The 24,297-nt window shown below is 36.3% G+C and overlaps 1 protein-coding gene across 1 annotated transcript; it reads left to right on the plus strand.

Annotated features, from left to right (window-relative positions):
- The first annotated feature begins 9,757 nt into the window (after window positions 1–9,757).
- Window positions 9,758–19,609, plus strand: ARL5B (ADP ribosylation factor like GTPase 5B). Its single transcript, XM_007936351.1, has 5 exons — window positions 9,758–9,813; window positions 11,597–11,744; window positions 16,766–16,849; window positions 18,089–18,240; window positions 19,561–19,609. Exons 2-5 carry the CDS (start codon window positions 11,601–11,603, stop codon window positions 19,607–19,609), a joined length of 429 nt encoding a protein of 142 aa, XP_007934542.1. The 5' UTR covers window positions 9,758–9,813; window positions 11,597–11,600.
- The last annotated feature ends 4,688 nt before the right edge of the window (window positions 19,610–24,297 follow it).

Genomic DNA, 24,297 nt, shown 5'->3' on the forward strand with positions numbered 1-24,297 from the left:
GTCTGTGCAGTCCTTGTGCCTAGTCCGCCATCTTGCCAGAACTCCCCAAATATTGTTCTTGAGTAACAAAATCTATCTATTTATTTGCTTTTCCTTTCACCCAAGTTGGTTGGTGGTTCTAACCTACCAGCCAGTCCATGAAAGACAGATATGGCAGTCTACTTCAGTAAAGATTGATAGCCTTGGAAATGCAGTGGGGGTCGCTATGAGTAGGAATCGACTTGATGACAGTGAGTTTGGTTTTGAGTTTTTGACCCAAGTTAAAGGAACCCTGGTGGTATACCGATTAAGGCTTTCAGCTACTAACCTAAAGATTGATAGTTCAACCCAACCCGCCTGCTGCTCCATGGAAAAAAGATGAGGCAATCTGCTTTTATAAAGATTTACAGCCTTGGAAACTCTTTGGGGGTCGCTATAAGGTAGAATCGACTTCATGGTGGTGGGTTTGGTGTTTGGTTTTCATCCAAGTCAATATGTGTCTACTGTCTAGTTGGTGGTTTACCCTCCTTTCCCCAGTGACCCCGCTAGCCATCAAAGAAGACCTCTTGTGTGTGAAACCCTTTCTTGACTCTTTACGGTAGTGGTCTCATTGTATATTTGTCTTTTTGTGATTGACTAATTTCACTAAATATAGTGGCCTCTAAATTCATCCATATTACTAGATGATTTGCAGATTCATCATTGTTCTTTAATGTTCTATAGTATTCCATTGTGTGTGTACCATAGTTTGTTGATCCATTCCTCCAGTGATGGACATGTAGGTTGTTTGCATCTTTTTGCTGTTATGACTAGTGCTGTGATGAACATGGGTGTGCTTATATGTGTTTGTGTCATGGCCCCTCTTTCTCTAGGATATGTACCTAGAAGTGGAATTGCTAGATCATATGGTATTTCTATTTACAGCTCTTTAAGGAAGCCCCGTACCATTTTTCACAGTGATTGCACCGTTTTATAGTTCCACTAGCAGTGTATGAATGTTCCAGTCTCTCCACACCCTCACCAGCATTTGTTGTTTTCTTAATCTACATTCTTTATTTTCATTATTTTAACTCTGAAATTTTGAAAGATCTTCTCATTGTTTTAGTTTCTTTGTATGTATCTATGCATTGGTTGAAATTTTTCAAAAGCCTCAGTCCAATTTATTACACATCATACCTATCAGATGATCCTACCCTCTCAGCCCTCCATCCTGCTCCAAATTGGACTTACTCCTCTTTATGATACATAGCTTTTCTGGGACTTCTCTTTGCTATCATTCTAGGAATTTCCTTTGCTTTTTTATATTATTAAAATGTTACTTCTTGCTTTACTTTTATTTTGATAAGGCACATTCTTCAGAGATTTCCTAAGAAGTTCGTAAGTGGTAAATTTTAAATTTTTTGAGATTCCAAATGCTCGAAAATACATTGGTCCACCTATGTTTCCATTTATGTAAAATGTCATTTTCCTTTCCTTGGCTTCAAGATTTTCCCTTTCTCTTTTGTTTTCAGCAATTTAACCACGATATACCTAGCCTTGAGTTTCTTTTTATTTATGCTGTTGGGAGTTTTCTGAGCTGCTTGAATTTATAAATTTGTCACTTTTTTGTACTCACCCCAGTTTACTCAGTTCAGTTTTAACTTGACTTTCTAGACTGGTTTTTTCCCAAACTGCCAAGTACAACCCATTAGTAAGTTATGAAGTCAATTTATTGAATATGAGCCAGCATTTAAAGTGGGATAAATATTCCAAAATGTTGTTGTTGTTGTTATGTGCCGTCGAGTCGGCCCCAACTCATAGCGACCCCTCCTTGGGTTTCCGAGGCAGTATCACTACAGAAGTAGGATTGCTCAACCTTCCTTCTGAGGAGTGGCTGGTGGGTTTGAACCGCTAGCCTTCTGGTTAGCAGTCAAGTGCCTTAGCCACTATGCTACCAGAGCTCCCAATTCCAAAATAGTTGTATCACAATGTATCTGAGTAAAGGTGAGTGTTGTCTTGAGAAACTTTTGTTTCAGTTATGTATGTCCTGAGTAATGAAGTGAAATGTATTTCTTACTGGTCATGGTCAAACAAGTTTGAAAACCATGAATTAGGTTGTCTGTTCTCCTTAACGTTTGCTTTCCAGAGGGTAAACCTTCCCTTAGACAGCTTTTTAACTCCCTGAACCCCAGAAAAATTAAAACTCATAGTGACCCTGTAAGACAGTAGAACTGCCCCATAGTGTTTCCTAGGCTGTAATCTTTGTGGGAGCAAAGATGGACAGGTCATCTCCCGCAGAGCAGCTGGTGGGTATGAGCTGCCGACCTTTCGGTTAGCAGCTGAATGCTTAACTATTGTGCTACCAGAGATCCTTTTAATTCCCTAGAAAATGAAATATGTTAGATCAAATTCAGTATTTCCTTCTTGGGGCCTTTCTTATCTTGCTTCCATTCAGTCAGTTGGGGTACAGTAAGAATCTTTGGTCTCTGCTTACTTATTTTCAACCTGGCCTATGACTTCAGTGTTTACCTGCTTATACTCTTTGATCTTACTGCTTTATCTGTATTTAGTCATCTTGTTTATCATAAGGTTGTTTTCTTTTACTCAATAAGATATTCTTTGTTAAGATTATGACTCAGTATTGTCACAGATGTTGGAAGGGATATCACCTTGAAAGACTCATTAGCCAAACTTAAAAAAATATATATAAGTATATATTTTTAATATTTACTTTAAGCTGAAGAGAAGAAGCTAGGATAAAGAACGTACTGTTTTTTCCCTAAGCTTTTTGAAGACAGAAACTACATATTTTAAATACTTGTAACAATGTTACATGCAAGCATTTTTAAAATAACATAGTTGAAAAATTAAAAAACAAGGATTCTCTAAAGGAGCTCTGGTGGCGTGGTGGGTAAGGCATTTGGCTGCTAACCAGAAGGTCAGTGGTTCAAGCCACCAACTGCTCCGTGGAACGAAGATGGGGCAATCTACTTCTGTAAAGATTTATAGCCTCTGAAACCCAATGGGGGTCGCTGTGAGTTGGATTTAACTTGATGGCAGTGAATCTGTTTCTTTTTTGTCTAAAGAAGTCCTGGTGACACAATAGGTTAAGTGCTTGGCTGCTAACCAAAAAGTTGGTGGTTCAAGCCCACCCTGCTGCTCCATGGAAGAGCTATGTCCAGAATGATTTCTTGTTGCACTTGTGAGTCATCAGTGATCCTGTAGAACACAGTGAAACTGACCTGTTTGGTTTCCTAGGTTGAAACATTTACATGAGGAGCTCTGGTGGTGTAGTGCCTAAGGCATTTGACTGTTAACCAGAAGGCTGGCGGTTCAAACCCACCAGCCACACTCCTCAGAAGGAAGATTGGGCAATCGACTTCTGTAGTGATATTGCCTCAGAAACATAAGGAGGAGTTGCTATGAGTTGGATCCGGCTCAATGGCAGCTGAGTTTGGTTTTTTGAAATATTTACAGGAAGAGATCACCAGGGCTTTTCTTCCATGAGGAGCTGTTGGTGGGTTTGAACTGCCAATCTTTCAGTTAGCAGCAAAACACTTAACCATCGAGCCACCAAGAAAACTTCATTGGGACAGTTCTACTCTGTCACATGGGGTTGCTATGAGTTGGAAACAGACTCCACCACCAACAAACACTGTATTGATAGCTTGTCTGCCTTAACTTCAGTTGTTGTTGTTATGTGTCGGCGAGTCAGACCCAACTCATAGTGACCCCTCCTTGGGTTTCCGAGGCGGTATCACTACGGAAGTTGCCCCATCTTCCTTCTGAGGAGTGGCTGGTGGGTTTGAACCACCAGCCTTCTGGTTAGCAGTCAAGTGCCTTAGGCACTATGCTACCAGAGCTCCTTAACTTCAGTTAGTATTAAACATGTATTGTGCTGGGCTCTGGAAGTATATAGATTAGTAATACAGGAAACCCTTATCTCTGAGCCTTTTGTTGAAGGAAGGGGTGCAGCTTGATCTCATAGAAGAGATTTCTAGTGTAATGCGAATCCCAAAGTGACTATCTTCTTGTATGCACACACATTTTTAGAACATTCTGATTCATTTTAACTCTGATACTTACTGTTGTGTGTGTGTGTGTATAATGTCTTCACACAAAATTATTTGGTGATCCACAAAAACTTTTAAATTGTACATAATTCAATTCTAATACATAAATTCCTGCCCTAAAGCATGAGTAGTTTGTACTCTATGATAGCAAGCTGATTTAAATAATACTTATGAGAAACAAGAAGTAAATTTGCTATGATTATTTTTTTCAGAGTTTATCCTAAATCCATTTAAAATAAAATGATCCATGTTGTAAGTTTTCCTCTTAAGGCTAATTGGAGCTCTGGTAGCATAGTGGTTAAGGCACTTGACTGCTAACCAGAAGGCTGGCGGTTCAAACCCACCAGCCACTCCTTGGAAGGAAGGTTGGGCAATCCTACTTCTGTAGTGATACTGCCTCGGAAACCCAAGGAGGGGTTGCTATGAGTCAGGGCTGACTCAATGGCACATAACAACAACAAGGCTAATTGTGAATTGACTCTGTTTCAGTCCATCAAAGGATGGTTTGAGGAATTAGAAGTAAAGAAACTTACGTATACATATTGAAGATCCATTGAAGTTGCAATAGTATACAATTGTATACTTTTTTCCTTTGAACTTTAGACATTTCAGTGAAATAGAAATATATATTCCTTACCCTGTAAGCAAAAATTGTATTAAATATCTAATGCCAGCTGATTGGCAGCAATTCATAATTTGACCTCTGGACCAGATCCCTTACCATTTTTAAGTGAGACAGACTTGAACCACAAACGACATTGTTTTGGTTACTTAGTGCTGCTCTGACAAAAAATATACCACAAATGGGATGGGTTGAAGTGTTATTTATTCTCTTATAGTTTGAGGCTTTAAGTCCAAGTTCAAAGTGCCAGGCTCTAGGGGCTGGCTCTAGGGCCTTTCTACCTTGGGCTTCAGCTCTGCCTCCTACTCCCAGCCCACTGGAGCTGGAGGCTTTTCTACACTCAGCTGCTGGCTGCTGAGGCCGACAAGCCCAAGGTTGAAAAGTAAAAAGACACAGTCCCATTGTTACCAAACCACGCAGCAGGCTGTTAATTCAAGTCCATTGACAGTCCCAAGGTTGGCTGAACATGGCAGGCTGCTGAACAACGACACAGCTACATGCAGGGTTCAAACGTGCCATAAGCTAGAGACCATTTCCCAAGGCTTCTCCTTATATAGCAAGCTAGAAGTCTGAGTTCAAAGTGCCAGCTCTAGGGGAAGGGTGAAAGCCCCTCAGCCTTGGGCTTTAGCTCTGACTCTTGCTATTGGACCACTGAAGCTGGAGGATCTCTTGGCTCAGATTGCTGAGCTGCTCAGGCTAACAAACCCCAGGTCAGAGAAGTAAAATGGCACAGTCCCAAGATTATCAAGTAAAACAGCAGGCCACTAATTCAGTCCATTAGCAGTCCCAAGATTGGAAGACAACACAGCAGGCCACTGAGATGAAAACTCAGCTACATGCAGAGTCCAGGCGTGCCAAAAAGCTTCAGAAACCTTTCTCAGTGCTTCTCATATACAGGAAGCAGACTATACTCCTAGGGTGGCTACTCAGCTGCTCACAGTAGATTCCACCATGGAGTTGATTACCAGTCTCATCATGGGGAATGCTACATCCAGCTGCCCACCTACTTAACCAGGCCCAGCCAAGTTGACACACAAACTTAACTACCACAATTTTCAAGTTTTCTTTTTAAAATTGTAGTTTAGCAAATTAGTTTCCTGTTCAGCAATTTTTGCATAGATCCGTTCGTGACATTGATTACTGCCCCCTCAGTGTGTCAGCACTTTCCCCACTTCTACCTTTTTCCATTAGCCCAGCTTTCCTGCCTCTTCCTGCCTTCTGAATTTGCCTTTTGGGTAAATATTGCCCTATTGGTCTTATATAGTTGAGTGTTCTGTGAGTGAGCACCTTCCTCGCAGGTGTTATTGTTCACTTTATAGGTTGTTAGGTCATCTCTTGGTATGGGTTTAGTTCTAACTTTGAAGGGTGCCATAGTCTCAGGAGTTTCACTGGTCTTTATCAGACCAGTAAGTCTGATCTTTTTTGTGAATTTGAATTTTGTTGTGCATTTTTCTCTCACTGTGTCCAGGACCTTCTATTGTGATCCTGGTCAGTGCTGTCAGTGGTAGCTGGGCACGGTCTAGTGAATTTTTCTTTTCATTCTATTAGGTAAATAAATAATAAGTTATTACTAGATAATACAAATAGTACAAATAAGAAGCATCTTTCCATATCTGCTGCAGTTAGCCTTGGCACATGAAAGAAATTATTTGTATCAAGGCAATGCTGTAGAAAATCCCCCTGACAGTTACAGTTTTTAGTTGTGTATTTTTTTAAAAAAAATCTTTGCATGACCTATTGATTATCCCAACCAAAAAGACACCATCACAGAACATGTACCCCAAGTCATGCTTTTCAAGCATGAGGACTTCTTTTAATATCAAACAGTATTATGTTCTATATGTGATAGTAAGTTGGTGTGAAAATTTGATAAACCACTGTGAATTCTGTAATATCTTCAAGAGCTTTTTACTTTATTAACCTAGAAAGCACCCATGGAGATTAAAGCAATTTCAATTTTCTGCTTATAATAAGGAGTGTTTTTTGTCATTTACTGTATTTTTCATGGTTCCTTGAATGGGTAACATTTGTTAACTAAAGTTCTTAATCATTGACATGCAAACTGAATCATGTTTCCTTTCTACCTTAGATAGCCAGTTTTTATATTAAAATATAACATTATACTAGATACACATGGACTTTGAAGGATAAAAGAGTGGCAAACCACTTAATAAAGCTTATGAGTGCAAAGTATTCCATACTCCATCTCCCAACTCTGATGATACCCTATCAGGCCATTTCATTCAAGCAGCAGCTAAATACAATGAAGGCAGTTAAAGGGAGAATTACAGGATAGGACAGACAGCTTTTGTATTTTGTATTTGATGTTTTAGCAGATGCCTTTTGAAAATGCTTTCAGTCTTATTATAGAGATAATATTAAAGAGATTTCAAAGAAAAGAGGAAAAATAGATTTTTTTTCATGTTTCTTAAAAGCGCTTAGCTTTTCCTTTTCTATTGGTGAAGTTTTATTATACAGAATCAAGTTGTTGATGATAATTTTAATAGCAGAATATAGACCTCAGCTGTATATACATACCTTCATCATCAGACAGAGTTGGAATTGTGTCTTAATTGCTAAAATTCTGTATCAGTGAGGGAGGGTGGGAAGGGAATCTGAAAGTGATCTAAAGTTCAATTAATCAAACATTGAGATTGTCTGCAATTTTAATAAAGTTCATACTCTATTCACCTTCAGGATTTATAACCCCTACTTAGTTCAAATTAGAGATCACCTCAAAATGTTACATTATTTATTAATTTTTACTATCACATGCCTTCAATACTATGATCATCATCATTAGAATTAAAAATATGAAGCAAGGAGCAGGATTGTTTGAAAATTGCCCAGAATGTTCACTTTGAGTTTCCTAAACAATAAGCCACCTGGTACTGTTCCTCTCTTCCTTTCTCCCTGCTTGAGGAGCAGCATTCAAGTTTAGTTTACCTTTAGACTAGTGGCTTCCTTTTCAGCGGAGACTCATGGTCTCCAGTTAGAGTTTTCAGTTGTAAACAGCTACCCAAAATTCAGAATACTTGATGCCAGGCTCTGTTCTCCACTGATAAATTGCTCTCCTTCTTGCACTGTAATAAGGGAGATAAACAAGGAAACACTTTAAAATAGCCTCCATTAAAATCGGGATAGGAATTAGAATAGTCAAATAAGGAGAATTAATAATGAATTATAATAAAAATGGGCAAACAGTTTCTGTTTTTCACCAGTTAGCTTCCTCTGTAGTTCTGTAGTGATACTGCCTCGGAAACAAAAGGAGAGGTTGCTAGAGTCAGGTCTGACTCAAAGGCGCATAACAACAACATAGTTAAGAATATCTCTCAGAGGACCAGGTCTGTTTGTCCTGCAATATCATAGGCATGACAATAGCATGCAGGTCATTAGACAATACAAAAATGGTTTGTCATCTCAAGAACTCGTGTCTTGGTAAAGGTAGTGGGGAAACTTGTAAGTGTAAAAACAACTTGGTAAAAAGCTACCTTGATTAGTTATGGCCCCTCTTTATTTTTTTTAAATTTTTATTGTGAATTGCGTGAAAGTTTACAGAGCAAATTCATTTTCCATGTAGCAGCTCACATATACTTTGTCTCGTGACATTGACTGCAGTTTCCCATAATGCAACATCTCCCCTCCCACTTCCTCTCCATAGTTATCTTTTCCCTGTGTTCCCTGTGTCCTTCCCTCCCATGCACTCCTGCCCCACCCTCCCCACTCCCAGCTATCTCCCTGTGCACACACTGCCCTTCTATTCTCCCAAGATTGATCTCTCCAAGGAGTGTATCTCCCTAATGTAAATACTCACATGCCTGTCTTTTGTTTGCCTGGAAGCCACAGGAGTGATGGCCCCTCTTTTTTTGTCTTATGTAGTAAGACTTGAAGGTAGGGATATATCCTGTGTTTGATTAGCAGAGTTTTGGCATTCATCAGAGTTTATCCAGAGGGACAGGGTTCCAATGTGAGATGTGTCAAATTATTGGCTACGAATCAGTTGATTATGTTGTGGTTCTTACGGAAAATTCCTTACATACTCTGTTGTGGTTCATCAGTAGTTTTTAATCAGTCTGCACTGGAGAAAAGGAGTCTGTATACATTAAACAAATAGAAAAAGAAATAATTTGGAATGTTTTCTTTATTCAAAGGAAGTTTCAAAATATCTCCCATTTAACAAAATGGTTAGAAGATGTTTAATAAACTATATGTAGAAGAAATCTGTTTAGTATATGGCATCAGAAGGAGGAATAGACTGAAAGGATTTTGTTATACTAAGAGCAGAAACAGTATCTGCTCAAAAGAAATTATATAATCAAGATAAAAAAAACACTAAAGACTAAGTAATGTTTATGTCTGTAAATTAATGTAAGGAATGAAATACTGGTTGAGAGTATGTGCTGCTTTTACTCCTAGGGAAGAATTTCAGTTGAGGTAAATGTTATATTGGATTTCAGTGAAAGGGAAAAACAAATCTTAGTACATGTAAGTGGAAAAACTTGTTGTTGTTATGTGCCGTCGAGTCAGCCCCGACTCATAGCGACCCCTCCTTGGGTTTCCGAGGCAGTATCACTACGGAAGTAGGATTGCCCAACCTTCCTTCCGAGGAGTGGCTGGTGGGTTTGAACCGCCAGCCTTCTGGTTAGCAGTCAAGTGCTTTAGCCACTATGCTACCAGAGCTCCTAACTTAACAGTTGTAAAAACAACTTGATAAGCTAAGTAGAGAAAGTAAAGCAAGTATATAAAACAGATTTTTTTAGACTTATGTTTTAAATCATAATGCCATCTTGTTAAATTTGGTATTTGGGTTTCCTCCCACCCCCTTCAAATTAAATACATGACCAAGTTGTCTGTGTTCCCCTGTTACTGGTCTGTCTCTCTCACATTCTTTTACAATGGAACTAGCTAGAGAACATCATGTTAGATTGTCTCACTTAAGGAAGTAGTAGTGGTAACATCATAATTAAGGTTTTCTTTCTGTAGTAGTAAATATTCAGTGAATGATTTTCATTAGAGATTTAAGTACTAATCATTGTTGAAAGCATGTAATTATAGTATGCCACATTATTAGATGTTTATGGTTTGCTTTCTTTTTGTAGAACACAAAGTAATTATAGTGGGACTGGATAACGCGGGGAAAACCACCATTCTTTATCAGTTGTAAGTATGGGTGTTCATCTAAAAGTTTTCATTATTTTAATTATGGAAACTAATTTAATATAAACAATAAGAATGAGATACTGTTATAGTATAATAAGAAAGTTATCATATGATTTTGTATAAATTTTGTACTTTACCAAACACAAAATTTATTTTAAAACATTAATGAACTACTGTGTTTATCAAAGCCTTCACATATACTCGTGTTTCCATCCTAGGCAGAATTATAATATTAAACAAAAATAAAGAAAGCTTACGTTATGTTGCTGAGTGACATGATGAAATGGAGTTCACTTAGCTATGTAAATAGATTGATATCTCTAGGAAGCTATTGCTACTCTTCTGACCAATAACTTGAGAATTGTTTAAACTAGCCAGACGTGTCAAATCAAAAGAAATGAAGGTTTCTCTTTAAAATACTGCATCAGTAGCATGGAGCTGGGTAAGACCTGAGACTTTCAGAGAAACACATTAATTCCTTAAGGAAATTTTTACTGCCCAGTAATTGGCTTTCTGAAGTACCTTCTGTTTTCCTTTCAGAGTCAATGAAGTGATCTTTTAAGCAGTGGAAATTTATCTTCCACAAGCATTTAACAAATTGTTAAAAGCACTGTGCATAGATATATGGCTGTTTTCTTCCCACCTTACCTTTCATTACAAGTTCATCAGCCTGACAGCTCTCCACAGATACTTCACTTGTACAGTGATTAACACATTTTTCAGCTACTTTGATAAAAAGCTGCAGACTTAATGTTAGTCGTGAGAGTTGAATAAATGCTTGATTTTCTTTAAAATGTTTCACTAGACATTATATATTTTAATATAACTTTCAAACACCAAATATAAGTATTGTTGAAATAATTTTACACATAGCTTTTAAATATATATATAAAAAACTCAAGAGAGATTTGCAGGCCTCTTCTAACATGCTGTTTTTTTTCATAGATAATGTGCCAACATGTACAACATGTGAAAATAGTGCAGGAAATTGCACAGTGGCAAAAAATGTATAAGCTGTGTTATTTGCGTGAAAATGTTACATGTAACAGGCAGATGAGTGTTTGTTGTGGCAGCTGACTGCCCGAGGCCCTGAGGCCATCCCCGGGGGCCAGGGCGAGTGTTTGTTGAATGAACTAATGTAGCTTCTCTGATGATTATAACACGTGGTATGTGCATCAGTGTTTTAAATATATGTATATATTTACAATTAATTTTAGTTAAAATTTCTATTTGCCCATGGCCTTAACTTTTAAAAAAGAAAACTGTTGTGTGCTGTCAAGGCGATTCTAACTCATAGTGGAGTAGAACTGCCCTATGGTGTTTCCTGGGCTGTATTCTTCATGGAAGCAGATCTCCAGGTCTTTCCTCCCACGGAGCCACTGTGGGGGTTCAAGTGTTGGTATTTCAGTCACCTAAAAACTTGCTTTATTGGATAGGGCCTTGCTTCAGGTCTAACTGATATTAGGTACATTGCTATGGGAATATTTGACCATAGAAATGCTAACTCAAAACCAGAGTCTTCCTTCTATCCAGATAATTTAAATGTCACATTATTCCACTAAAAACAACAGCACACATACAAAAAAAAAAAAAAACGCCTTTAGAAGTTGTTTTTGGTCTAGACATTTATTTGCACAAATTTTATTCATGTTTGCTTTTGATGCTAATGACTACCAGCATTGGCACAAATAAAAGGAAAGGTTGATTGATCTTAAAAAGGTAAAGTGGGCATCAGGTTTTAAAGATTTACCAAATTGTTTTTATGGTGTTTGTCTTTCAACAGCTTAATGAATGAAGTGGTTCATACATCTCCAACCATAGGAAGCAATGTTGAAGAAATCGTTGTGAAGAACACACATTTCCTTATGTGGGATATTGGTGGCCAAGAGTCACTGCGGTCATCCTGGAACACGTATTACTCAAACACAGAGGTATACTATGAACCAAAGAATGAACCCAGAAAATAAATAGGCTGCACATAGGGCATGTTGACAGTTGTCTTTTAATAAGATGCTTTTTAGTAAGCTATTTGGGCTTTTCAAATTTAAGAGAAAAGGTGAGTAGAAAGAGTAATAAATAGTAATATTGGTGAAGTGCTTACTGTTGTGTAGGCTGTTTCAGTTCATTCTCACATTAATAACTAAAATATCTCTATTTTATCAGAAATCTAACACTAACAGAACTTCAATACATTTACCCCAGATCTCACAGCTTATAAGAGGGCCCTGGTTAGGGGAGGACAAATATTTTAAACATAATATTAATAAAAGTTATAAAACTAACATGAATTGAACATTCAGAATTTTGGTAGAGTTGTATTTTAATTAAAAAATAAAAATTGAATTTGCAGGTCCCCTCCCAAGGTACTGTCATTTACTTCATTATTTTACCAGTTGGAGACCAAACTCAAGAATAAATCTGGATTCTCCTATTTCTGTTTTAATTTCTTCTTAGAAGCATTTTTTTTTTTTTTTAAGAGTATGTGTTGCTTTTGAGGGAGGTTTATCTATGAGAAGGCTGTTATTGTTGTTATGTGCCCTCAAGTCGGCCCTCCTTGGGTTTCCAGGCAGTATCACTACGGAAGTAGATTGCCCAACCTTCCTTCCAAGGAATGGCTGATGGATTTGAACCACCAGCCTTCTGGTTAGCAATCAAGTGCCTTAGGCACTACGCTACCTGAGCTCCCTATCTATGAGAATAGTAATGCACAGTTGCACTCAAGTAATATTTCTTTGTAAAAAAAAAAATATTTTTTTTTGCCTGTTCATTGTTTGGCTGAAAGTTAGTCATGGGAATGAGTCCAGTTCCAGGCCCAAAGGGCAATTAGGGGCCATCGTCTTGGGGATTTCACCAGTCTCTATCTGACCAGTAATCTTGGTCTCCTTCATGTTTTTAAAAAAATGTTTCCATATTTTTCTCCTATTTTATCCAGGATCTGCAATTTTGATCCCTTTCCGAGTCATTAGCAGTGGTAGCTAGACACCATCTAGTTCTTCTGGTTTCAGGGTAGTATAGGCTGAGGTTCTTATGGTCCATAAGTCCTTTGGACTAATTGTGTCTGTGCATCTTTGATTTTCTTCACTCTTCTTTGTTCCAGATGAGGAGAGACATGCAATTGCACCTTAGATGGCTGCCTGCAATCTTTTAAGACCCTAGTCACTACTCACTAGAGTAGGATTTAGAACATTGTTTTTTTGTATACTATGTTGCACCAATTAAGCTTGATGTCCCCCACGACCATGGTTCCAAGCCCATAGGCCCAGCCTCTCACTCCCTCAAGGTGCTTAATTACGGCTAAGAAATTATCCTAATCTTGTCTCCTGTTAGCTCAATACTGCATGTGGACATATTTATAACACATACAAATATACATGTAAGAATATCATCTGCCCAGCCTTTGTATAGTCATGGGTATATTTCTTTTTGCCTACCGATACCTGATCTTCTTGCCTGTCTACCTAGGTATCCACCCATAGATTCATGTTTGCTACTGATAATTCAGTATTCTATATGTAATAGTATCTACCTTTATTAATCTGTTCCTCTTGTGTAGCTCTCTCTATTTTCCTTTTCCTTCTATGTATATTGTGCTGGTTACATGCTTTTATAAATTGTCTTTCTCTTAACCCAAATCAACACCTGTCTCTTAACTAGCAAGCAGTTTTCCCTCCCCTCTCCTTCCATCCCAAAGATGCTTACCTTCCCTGTCCTTGACTTTTTATAATAACAGAGTCATACATTATTTGTCCTTCTGTGATTGACTTATTTCACTCAGCATAATGCCCTCCAAGTTCATCACCAGGTGATTCACAGATACTCATTATTCTCAAATGTTGCATAGTATCCCCCGGTGTCTATATACCATTGTTTAGTTATCTATTCATCTGTTGATGGGTACCTAGGGTAGCTTTTCTTTGCAAAGAGATACTGTTATTTATAAAACCAATTATTTTTTTCTAAAATGAAGCCTCTTTAAATTTGAGGCTTTGTTTTTTGGAGGAGGAGCAGTGGAAGGGGTGTGATGGAAAGGAGTTTTTGGTGGCTAAAGTTCTCTTTAAAGTTAAAATGATGTACTCTTTTTACATTAATTTTGTAAATGGTATATGTATTTGTGTCTGTATATTCTAATGCAGTATGGAAGTAGTCAGAGCAGGATGGCACATCATAGTATTAAGCAGCTGTGGTGGCAGTGTTATTTTACTTGAAGGTGAAAATGGTTATGTTCTTAGCTGCTGTCAAATCAACTATGACTCATGGCAACCCCATATCTAACAGAATAAAACACTGCCTGATCTTGTGTCATTCTCACAGTCACTGGTGTGATTATGGTTATAGGTTAATTTAATAAATATTTCTACAGTAAAATGACATTTTGAAACTAGATTATGTTAGAGAGTAAGGGAAGAACAACATTTAGACATATGGCTATTCAAATAGCATAACTGTTGCAGTTTTTTTAAAGCTGAGAAGTAACTCCAGCTGTAAAAAGAGGTATTTATCATTATCTTTGATAAATGCTTCAGAGTTGATTCTAGCTGGGTTATTATACTTAAAGCATTGCAAAAGGACAGTTTATGAAATTACTGAAAGTCCAGAAGACATGAGTCTAGAAAGAGATACTTTATTGCTTATGCCATCTGTGTGAAATACTCCTTTAGTAAATTATTTCTACAAGAATACCAAAATTACTGCAAAGAACCTTTGGCTTTTGTAGCAGCATACCAGCATAGCACATAGCTGCACATTGCAGTCTTTGAACCCAAGTAGGGATTTTGTGTGTGTGGTCTTTTCAGTAATGACTTTGTTTACCCTTGTCATCTTACTTTTTGGAAATTCTTTACATTGAGGTGCGATCCACAAGCGGCATGTCTCCATTGTAATACCAGGAGTACAGTTGTTGACTAGTTCCTTACACCTCTTGTTAATTTGTCACTTCCCTATATTCTGTCCATTCTTTGCCATGTTTCTTGTGTTTAGCCTTCCTTTCACTTTCCCTTTTTCCCTTTCTAAGCCTTTTTCAGTTTATATTCTGATTACTCTAGTTGTCTCTCCTTAATTTTAAGATCATCTACATAATCTGATTCCACTTGCCTGCCTCAATTTATTTTACATTACTTCTCTACTAAAACCCTTAGCACTATTTAATCACCTTTCTCGACTTTTTCTTCTGCATGAACTGTTCAGTTTGGAGGCCTTTATTCACTATATTTTCTTCTTTTCATTTACACAAACTTTTTACTTTTAATACAATATTTTTATTTTACTTTTTTCATATATACTTTTACCAACAGATTTTTCTAGTTCTCATTGTTCTCGCCTTTCTTTAATGTCACCTGTTGCTGCTTTTAGCATATTCTTTAACACCTAAGTACAGGTATGTCTGTTTAACATCTTAGATATGTTCTATACAGGATATTGTGTGATTTAGATATTGTGTAAACACCATATTAAAACCTTATGGTGGCCTGCTTCCTGTTGTCCCTGTCACTGCTGCTGCTGCTGCTGGAGCTGCTGGTGGAGGTAGAAGAATGGGGACCAGCAGCAGCAGCAGCTAAAAGGGAGAGTGGAAGCCTAGCGAGAACTGAGCAGCTAGGGAGTGGAGGGCACACAGCCCTGTAACTGTTCCTCCTGACTGAGCAGCTTGGGCCCCTGCCGCTGCCACCACCACCACCACCACCACCACCACCACCACCACCACCATCTGCCTGGAGGATATTGCCCAGAGAGCCTACATCCACAGCCATGTCCTCTGCCTTACCTGCCTATATCCCTGCCGTGGTCCAGTGTGCAAGAGTGTGGGTTTGGGGTCTTTAAAACCATTGGAAAAAAAAACCAAAAAACCAAATTCACTGCTGTGGAGTCAGTCTCGACTCAGAGCGACCCCTCCTTTGGTTTCTGAGGCAGTATCACTATAGAAGTTTTCCCAGCCTTCCTTCCGATGAGTTGCTGGTGGGTTTGAACTGCGAGCCTTCTGGTTAGCAGTCAGATGCCTTAGGCACTATGCCAGCAGGGCTGCCTTAAAACCATTAGGGGGAAATAATAAACAAAGAGAACTGCTTTCCCTTTAAAAAACAAAAACCTTATGGGACCATGGACATATATGTGGTTGGACATTGCCTGAATGCATATTAAGTGACACATACCTGTATATGTGAGTCTGTTTGTCACATTTCTACTTCAGCTTTTATTATTTATATTGATATGTAAAATGGTGTCTTAATTTTTGAGGGTTTTCTTTTTAATTATCTTTTTTTTTTTCCTTCAAAGTAGTTTCTGTCTTAATAGCAGGAGACTGTCTTCCACATGAAGAAGTAAAACAATTAATTGGTTTAAATGAATGTTTTAGAGTAATTTTAAGTCTTTCATGAAAGAGTATTATTTAAAATTCCAGTTTATTACCTGCATTTGAAAACTTTTTAGTATTATGTATTGAGATGTTTGTTTTTGTTTTAAATAAACTTGGAGATAGTTTTCATTTGTTAAAATTATGAGTTGTCACTTTCTTATTATTAACATTGGGATTTTGCTTGCTAGTTGTGATTCAGCATTATATAAAATGCCTAATGATGAAGAAACTGGTTGTTGAATTGAGGAATCTGAGTGGCATAGACAGTTTAGCACTAGGCTACTAACCAAAAGGTTGGCGGTTTAAATCCACGCAGAGGTTCCTCAGAAGAAAGTCTTTGTGATCTGCTTCCAAAAGATCACAGCTGTTGAAAATCCTGTGGAGCACAGTTCTACTCTAAACACACATGGGGTTACCATTAGTAAAATCAAGTCCAAGATAACTGATTGGTTTATGGTAAAGATGAAAGAGCAGTAGGTTTTTCCTAGTAATGATGATGCTATGTGAAGAAAGTACTTTTTATTACCTGAGAATAGTTTTATAGAAACCTTTTCAACATCCCATTCAATTTTCTTTTTTTTTTTTTTCTTTTTAATTGTCTTCTAGTTCATCATTCTTGTTGTTGATAGCATTGACAGGGAACGACTAGCTATTACGAAAGAAGAATTATACAGAATGTTGGCTCATGAGGTAAATTCTGAAAGCAATCTTTAAAAAGCTGGAGATGGAGTAAGGTGTCTGCACACTGGTTTTGTTCTTTTACAAAGATTAATGTGATAGAGTGTTGGTTTTTGCATCATTAAAATTTTATATATTAAGTCTTAAAATCAGAAATTTCACTACTTTTTTCAGTTTTAAACTAACAGGTTATGGAAAAATTTATGAAGGTAAAACTACTTAATGCATGTCATTTTAAGAAAATCTGATAGATTAAATTGAGACAAGAAAGAGGAAACCTTAAATATTTTCCCTTCAAGGATTATATAACTGAAAATTTTTTAGTGAGTAAAATTTGAGATCTCTTAATTCTGAAATATTTCAGATACACAAAAAATTAATGGACTCATCATTCACTGTAACATATAAGATATCTGATGATACCTTTACAATCCGTTTTCCTTCCATTCATTCCCCAAGGTATTCACGATCCTAAAAATAGTCTTTGCCATGTATGTGTAATTTTATATTTTTAGTACATTTTTAATTATCCATAAATTATACAGACTGTTATGTTCTATATTCTTAAAACATTGTATAAAGGTATCATTATATATGTACTTTTCTGTGTAACTTACCTTTTTTTTCTCTTTGGTACCACATTGAGGTTTATCTTTGTTAATACCTATACCTTTGGTTCATTCCTTTTAACAGTTATCTAGTTTTCCACTGTATGAATGCACCACATTTGATCTGTTCTTTTTTTAATGAATAGTACAAAACATTAATATTAATGAAAATTATTTAAGTTAATAATCAGTGAGTATTATTTATAATGTTTTGACAGTATAAGGAGTGCTGCAGTGAACATTAATCTATGAGTTTATGTTATATAAAGAGCGATAAGCAGTAAGTCTTGACCAGCCCCCAACCCCCCATGCTGTACTTTAAATTTTGGAGAAATTTGGAATTAGAATATTTTTCTTACAGTTTGAAGTCAGTATTTAAGGTTCAGATTTGTTTTAGTTTGACCCCTTTGACATAAAAATAGGAAAATTAATTATCTAAATTACATTATCTGTCTATATTAGATTGAATCATTAAGTGATGGCTATTAGAGAGTTTTTTTTTTTTTTTTCAATAAGCTTTTGAAATTAAATGGTAGTGCCTAATCATTTCACAGTAGGAAGATTTCATTGTAACTGTCCAACAGTGTATATTTACTGTACATGAGTGGTTTTATTTGAATTGTGGCATTCATATTGATTGCAGGATTTGCGGAAGGCTGCACTCCTTATCTTTGCAAATAAACAGGATATGAAAGGGTGTATGACAGCAGCTGAGATCTCTAAATACCTCACCCTTAGTTCTATTAAGGATCACCCGTGGCACATTCAGTCCTGCTGTGCTTTAACAGGCGAGGGGTAAGTGCTCATCAAACTTTGGGGGGAAGTATGATGTCTCTCAAATTTCTCTATCAGCAATTTTAGACCAAATTGTCTTCTTTTATCCCCATTCTTTCTGCTCTTAATTAAAGATGGTTTTTGTAATGTGTCTCAAGCTTACAAGTTGAAATAATTTTAGTAAACAAAATTATGGACAAATTTTTTCTAACTTGTAATGTAAATGTAATATTTACCAATAAAGGGGCAAAACACACTTTCGATTAAAATTTTCACAATCCAGACTTTTCTGTTTCTCCTTTGCTTTTATCGTTGCTAACTGGAAAAGAACTGGAATAGCACCTGGATTATAGAGGGAATGTCAAAGAAATTTCACATTTTCTACAAAAGCTTAAGCCTATCCTAGCTTTCTTCAAGCATTCCTCTTCTTTAATATTAGAGTGGTTGAGGCATTAAGCTGCTAACGAAAAGGTTGGCAGTTTGAAACCACCAACTCCTGGGGAAAAATTATGCTTCTGTAAAGATGTACAACTATGGAAACCCTATGGGGCAGTTCTAACTCTGTTCTGTAGGTTTGCTATGAGTTGGAAGCAACTTTATGGTAGTGGGTTTCTTTTTTGGGGGTGAGGCAGAATTTTAGACAAAAAACATTTGAGACAAATGTTATCACTGTGTCTTTTTCCTTTCCCAAGAGTTTGAGTATGAATATAGTAAGCCAAGTAGAACCCAGTGTGTTACATTTGGATTACCCAGTTTATTTCCAAGAATTTATTTATTTTCAAATCAACCTGACCTTCTTAGTATTTATTTATTTATTTTTGTTATTAGAAATGGTTTTAGCTATGTGGAGACTTTTTAGTAGTAGTAGTAGTAGTAGTAGTAGTAGTAGTAGTAGTATTTTTTAAGTTTATAGGGAAACATCTGACCTGTCTTTCAAGATTGGGTCATAGCATTCTGTTCTTTAGAATTTAGGAAGGCAGGGTAAAGTGCCTGCTATCTTTGTATTACAGTTTTTCAGGTTTAGTTACATTATTTTTTAAAAAAAAAGGGGGTGGTGGTGGGGGTTATTTGCAGCCTTAATGGCAAAACTCCCAAATCTGTATCTTCACGGTGAAATTGAAGCATTTTTCCACATTATTCAACTGGTTAAGATAATTTTGTTTCTGTGAACCTCCCATTTAATATAACCGAAGTACATAAATAATGATTGTAGTACCAATCTTTGGGTAATAAATAAATAAATAAAGCATAATAAATATGCTTTAAATAAATAATAAGTATGCTTTCAGTTTTTAAGTACAAAGCTTCTGATTTGGAAAATACTTCTTTCTTTTGTTTCAGATTATGTCAAGGTCTAGAGTGGATGACCTCCCGGATTGGTGTGAGATAATTTTTTGCTTGAAAGAGACTTCTATTTATTCTGTGAACATGAACATTTTTTTCCTGGTACTGTTGGCTGCTAAGGCAGCAGCATGTTTAATTTATAACAACACAAACCTCTATGAGCAACACTTGAATCAAGTGCAGCTGAACTGGAACATAAAAGATTTTTTCTTACCTTTTTTTTAATGCACTAATCTTCAGTTGGATGAACATAATGTATAACTATGTTTTCAACAACAAAATTATTCTGACTACTTATTCTAATTATTCAATGACTGCCTTGTAAGAAATATTTGTCACATGTTTAATGTTTTCTGAAATACTGTAATAACCAATTTATTTCATTTATTGACCCTCCTTCCCCCAAATAATTACTGGTTTAACAACGTAGTAATGAAAATCATCAAGTATTGTTTGCAAACATCTCTAACTCTAAATATTTGCTCCTTCTATAAACCATTTATCTTTTGGACAAAACTTAGGGAGAAAAAAAAATCTGCCTAGAGGATATGTAAGGAAGATTAAACAACATGAGAATTTGCTTTTAAATGAGTAACTTCCTCCACATCATTGCAAGTCATAAAATAATTTTAAGTTTCTATTGGTGTGGAAATTTAATGAGTTATTTATTTGCCCAAAAGAATTAAGGTCGCTTTTCTGCCTGTGACTTGGGAAATGAGGAAATACAAATATGTCTTCTTAATCACATTAGGTCAAAAATTAAAGTAAGCTATTTATTTGAAAGTCCAGCTTTGAATGGTAAATTTTGTTGCATAAATCTGATATTTTTCAGATGTCACTTTATTCAAGACATATGTAACTGTGGGAAGTTATTAAAGCATACCAGCACTGAAATTCAAACCAGGCACTTGGGATATATTTTATTATAAATTATAAACAGTTTTATTATCAGCAAAACATTCAGCTGTTCCATTTGCAAGGGATATCACATCTGTAGGTACTGTTATAGCTAATAGCTGGAATAGAAATATAAATAGTTCTGATTTCTTAAAATTAAAAAATTGTGTGTCTGTAATAGAATTTCTACCACCAGCAGTATATATATTACTTAAAATATCATGTGACTTTCCTTAAATCTATTTGAAGTTTTAGTGTAATTGGCTTGAAGCAATTGCCATGTTTATAAATACACTTTGTGTTCTATATTCTTTCACTGGACTATAGACAACAGCTGAATTTAACCCTAGTTTTTAGAATGTTACTGTGTGAATCAAATTTGGCACACAGCTTATAAATTAAGTTTAAAAAGGAAAAAGTCATAATCTAGCAAAAATTATTGGATAGCATTAAAAAGTTTCAAGGTGGTTGTCTGATATGAACAGACCCTAAACAGTGCACACTTTAAATTAAAAGGGAGGAAAAGTATTCTGATTTCAGGTGTGTGATTTAGCTATAATGAAAGGGATAAAATGAATACTTAGAGAATAATACTTCATTTTTACAGTATTTTTAAAATTTGGGTCAAAAATAGGATTCAGTGTTCATAAAAATAGCAGAATATCTGTTCAAAAGTGGTATTTTAGTATTTTTTATTTGTAAATTGATTTAAATGTTGCCTTGTTTTCAGGTATATTGAATTTATTATATTTAGTTAAATTTCATGTCACCATGTTTTTCTGATTTCTATTTAGCGGTATGCCATCTCAACTGAAAAGTCAAGAGTAAAGCTTCCTGGACTTTGGGAACTAGTGTTTGACTTTGTTGTTTTGAACCTTTTTCTTAGTGATTCTATAAAGAATATAATTTTATTTTTACATAACCCATAATGAGATGGATTGACATAGTGGCTGCAGTGATGGGCTCAGGTATAGCAAGGACTATGAGGCTGGCACAAGACCGGGCAGTATTTCATTCTGTTGTACAAAGGGTCGCTGTGAGTCGGAGCTGACTCGACAGCATCTAACAATAGCAAATTAAGAAGATGAGAGAAAAGTAGTCATAAATCAGTATGGATGCTTTATCATTTGTGACGGAGGCAGGGGAGGAAAATTATGAAAATATCACTTACCTAAAGCACACTCTGCCTGAGTTTCTTCCTTGGATATATATAGTATAGTCGTAGGTACTGAGGAAAGTTCTGTTTTGAAGAAAGGTTATTCACTACTCCTGAATGCATTCTTCTTATGAAAGGATTAGCTGCCTTTTTGTATCTAAATATGATTGGTTGGCTCATTTGTCTGCTATGAAATTATCTGCTTATTTTTATATTACCACATCAGCATTATATTGAAAGTATTTTAATAGTTGATTATATTTTGTCGAACAACTACTAGTACAGACTCAAATTTGCTATTTAATTTTTAAAATACAATTTAATTTTCTAAATCCTTTATTAAAATACTTTAATTATTAGTTAGAAATTGTTTATGGTAGCTGTTTGTTGAAAAGGAGCTCTGGTGGTGCAGTGGTTGAAGCATCAGATTGCTAATGAAAAGGTAAGCAGTTCAAACCCACCAGCAGCTCTATGGGAGAAAGATGAGTCAGTCTACTTCTGTAGAGGTTTGTTGTTGTTGTTAATGTGCCGTCCAGTCGGACCGGACTCATAGCAACCCCTCCTTGGGTTTCCGAGGCAGTATCACTACAGAAGTAGATTGCCCCATCTTTCTTCTGAGGAGTGGCTGGTAGGTTTGAACCGCCAGCCTTCTGATTAGCAGTCAATTGCCTTAGGCACTATACTACCAGAGCTCCCAAAGAGATGGCCTGGCTACCTGGCGGGAAGTCGGCTGGTGGGTTTGAACCGCCAGCCTTGGGTGTGGCAGCTGACTGCCCGAGGCCCTGAGGCCATCCCCTAGGGCCCCATAGAGGTTTACAGCTTTGGAAACCCTATTGGGCAGTTCTACTCTGTCCTATAGGGTCGCTATGAGTTGGAATGGACTCAATGGCAGTGGGTTTGATTATTTTTGGTGTATTGAAGAAGCAGTAGATTTTGTGCCAATGATTAGGAAAAATACAATTAGGAAATTTATGTAAGATTTTTAAAAAGTATTTTCTAAGTTCTCATTAGATAATTTCTGTTACATTAATATGAAAAACCATTATCCTTTACTCCAAGAGAATGTTTTAGCCCAACCAAGTACCTAGTACTTTATAAAGCATTACTTCAGTCATTCATTTTATATTAATTATTGATGAAAAATGTAAATTTGTAGTTGATTAGTGCCTTTGTTCATATTTCGAGATAAGTTCCCAGTTGTGTACTCTGACTGTTCTTTGGAGATTAGATTAGCCAGCAAATTTTTTTAACAATGAAATAATATGCATTTAGCCCTCTATTTCAACTCCTCGTACTTTTTAGCAAAGTTTAGAGTAAGTAGTGGAAAGCAGGCATAATACCCTTAATTTGAGGATAAGAAAGTTGAATTTTAACTGATATCTATTCAATATATTATTAAAACTGAAATGTAAAGCTTCTTCCCTTATAAGTTCAAATATGGTATTTTTCTTAATTTTGACCATACTGCTTTCTTCATATTTAAACCCATCATTCTTAGTGAAGCCTTTTGAGAATTCTTTTAGTGATTAAAAGGCCTTTTTACATGGGAATATATTGCATATTTTGAGTTGTTACTACAGTTCCTTGAAACCGTAAAGTATATGCTGTCTGTTTAAAAACTAAAGATTAAATAAATGCACATTTTGTTTTGTTTAGTTTTTAGGTTCTTGTTAGTATCTTAAAGCTATAGTCACTTATATTCTATATTCTTTAGAGGAATGATAATAAATTCAAGTTCCATTGCTAAAAATAATTTTTAAGTGGGCATCACCTCTATAATCAGTTTGGTTAAATTCAGCCTTCAGTATCTATAACTTAAGGTGAAAATAATTATTTTCCTGTGGAGTGAATGATGATAGGTAGTGTTATAAATGGTATACTACCCAGAGTTATGAGAAATCCCCATGCAAAAAGGAAAAAATAAAACAATAAAGCTACTTTTTTTTTTTTTGGCCTTTTGGTGTGTCTTAGGGAAAATCATAAACAATTGTTTCTGACTAGCATTCTTATGTAGTCCTTAACTGTGTGAAACTGTCAATAGAAAAATGTGCTGGTATTATCACTAAATAGATACATTTTCTTTTTTTTTTTTTTTCCACAGACAAATACGATTATGGGTTTATTAGGGAAGTAATAGGTTACAACTCAGGATCAGAAACAACAAAGGATACTGTCTTAGGTTGGGTTCTCTAGAGAAGCAAAACCAGTGAAATATATATATAGGTAGATAGATAGGTAGATGGATGGATAGATAGTGAGCTGGAGGTTTTTTGTTGCATACAGAGAGATTTATCATAGGGAAATGGCTTACACAGTTGTGGCTGGTAAGTCCCAACTTCATGAGTCAGACATCAAGCTGGAGGCTTTTCCTGTCTCACACAGCTGCAGGGACTGACAAACTCAAGATTGCCAGGCAGTAGAGCAGGCTGCTGGCTTTGGCAGATAACAAGTCCAAGATCAGCAGGTAAAATGGCAGATCATTGGCTCACAGGCTAGAAGGCAACAATCCCAAGATTGACAGGCAGTATGACAGGCCACTGGTTCAGCTCCAAGAACTAGAGATGATGAGCTAGATGTAGAACCAACATCCAGCAGAAAGCCAGAGAGTATTCCTGGGATGTCCATCCATATATGGGAAGTAGGCCATACCCCTGAAGAAACTGCCTTTCAACTGAGTGGCT

Source organism: Orycteropus afer, unplaced genomic scaffold (assembly GCF_000298275.1).
Source record: "Orycteropus afer afer isolate SDZICR_OR568_19922 unplaced genomic scaffold, OryAfe1.0 scaffold00035, whole genome shotgun sequence".
Classification (NCBI taxonomy): domain Eukaryota; kingdom Metazoa; phylum Chordata; class Mammalia; order Tubulidentata; family Orycteropodidae; genus Orycteropus; species Orycteropus afer.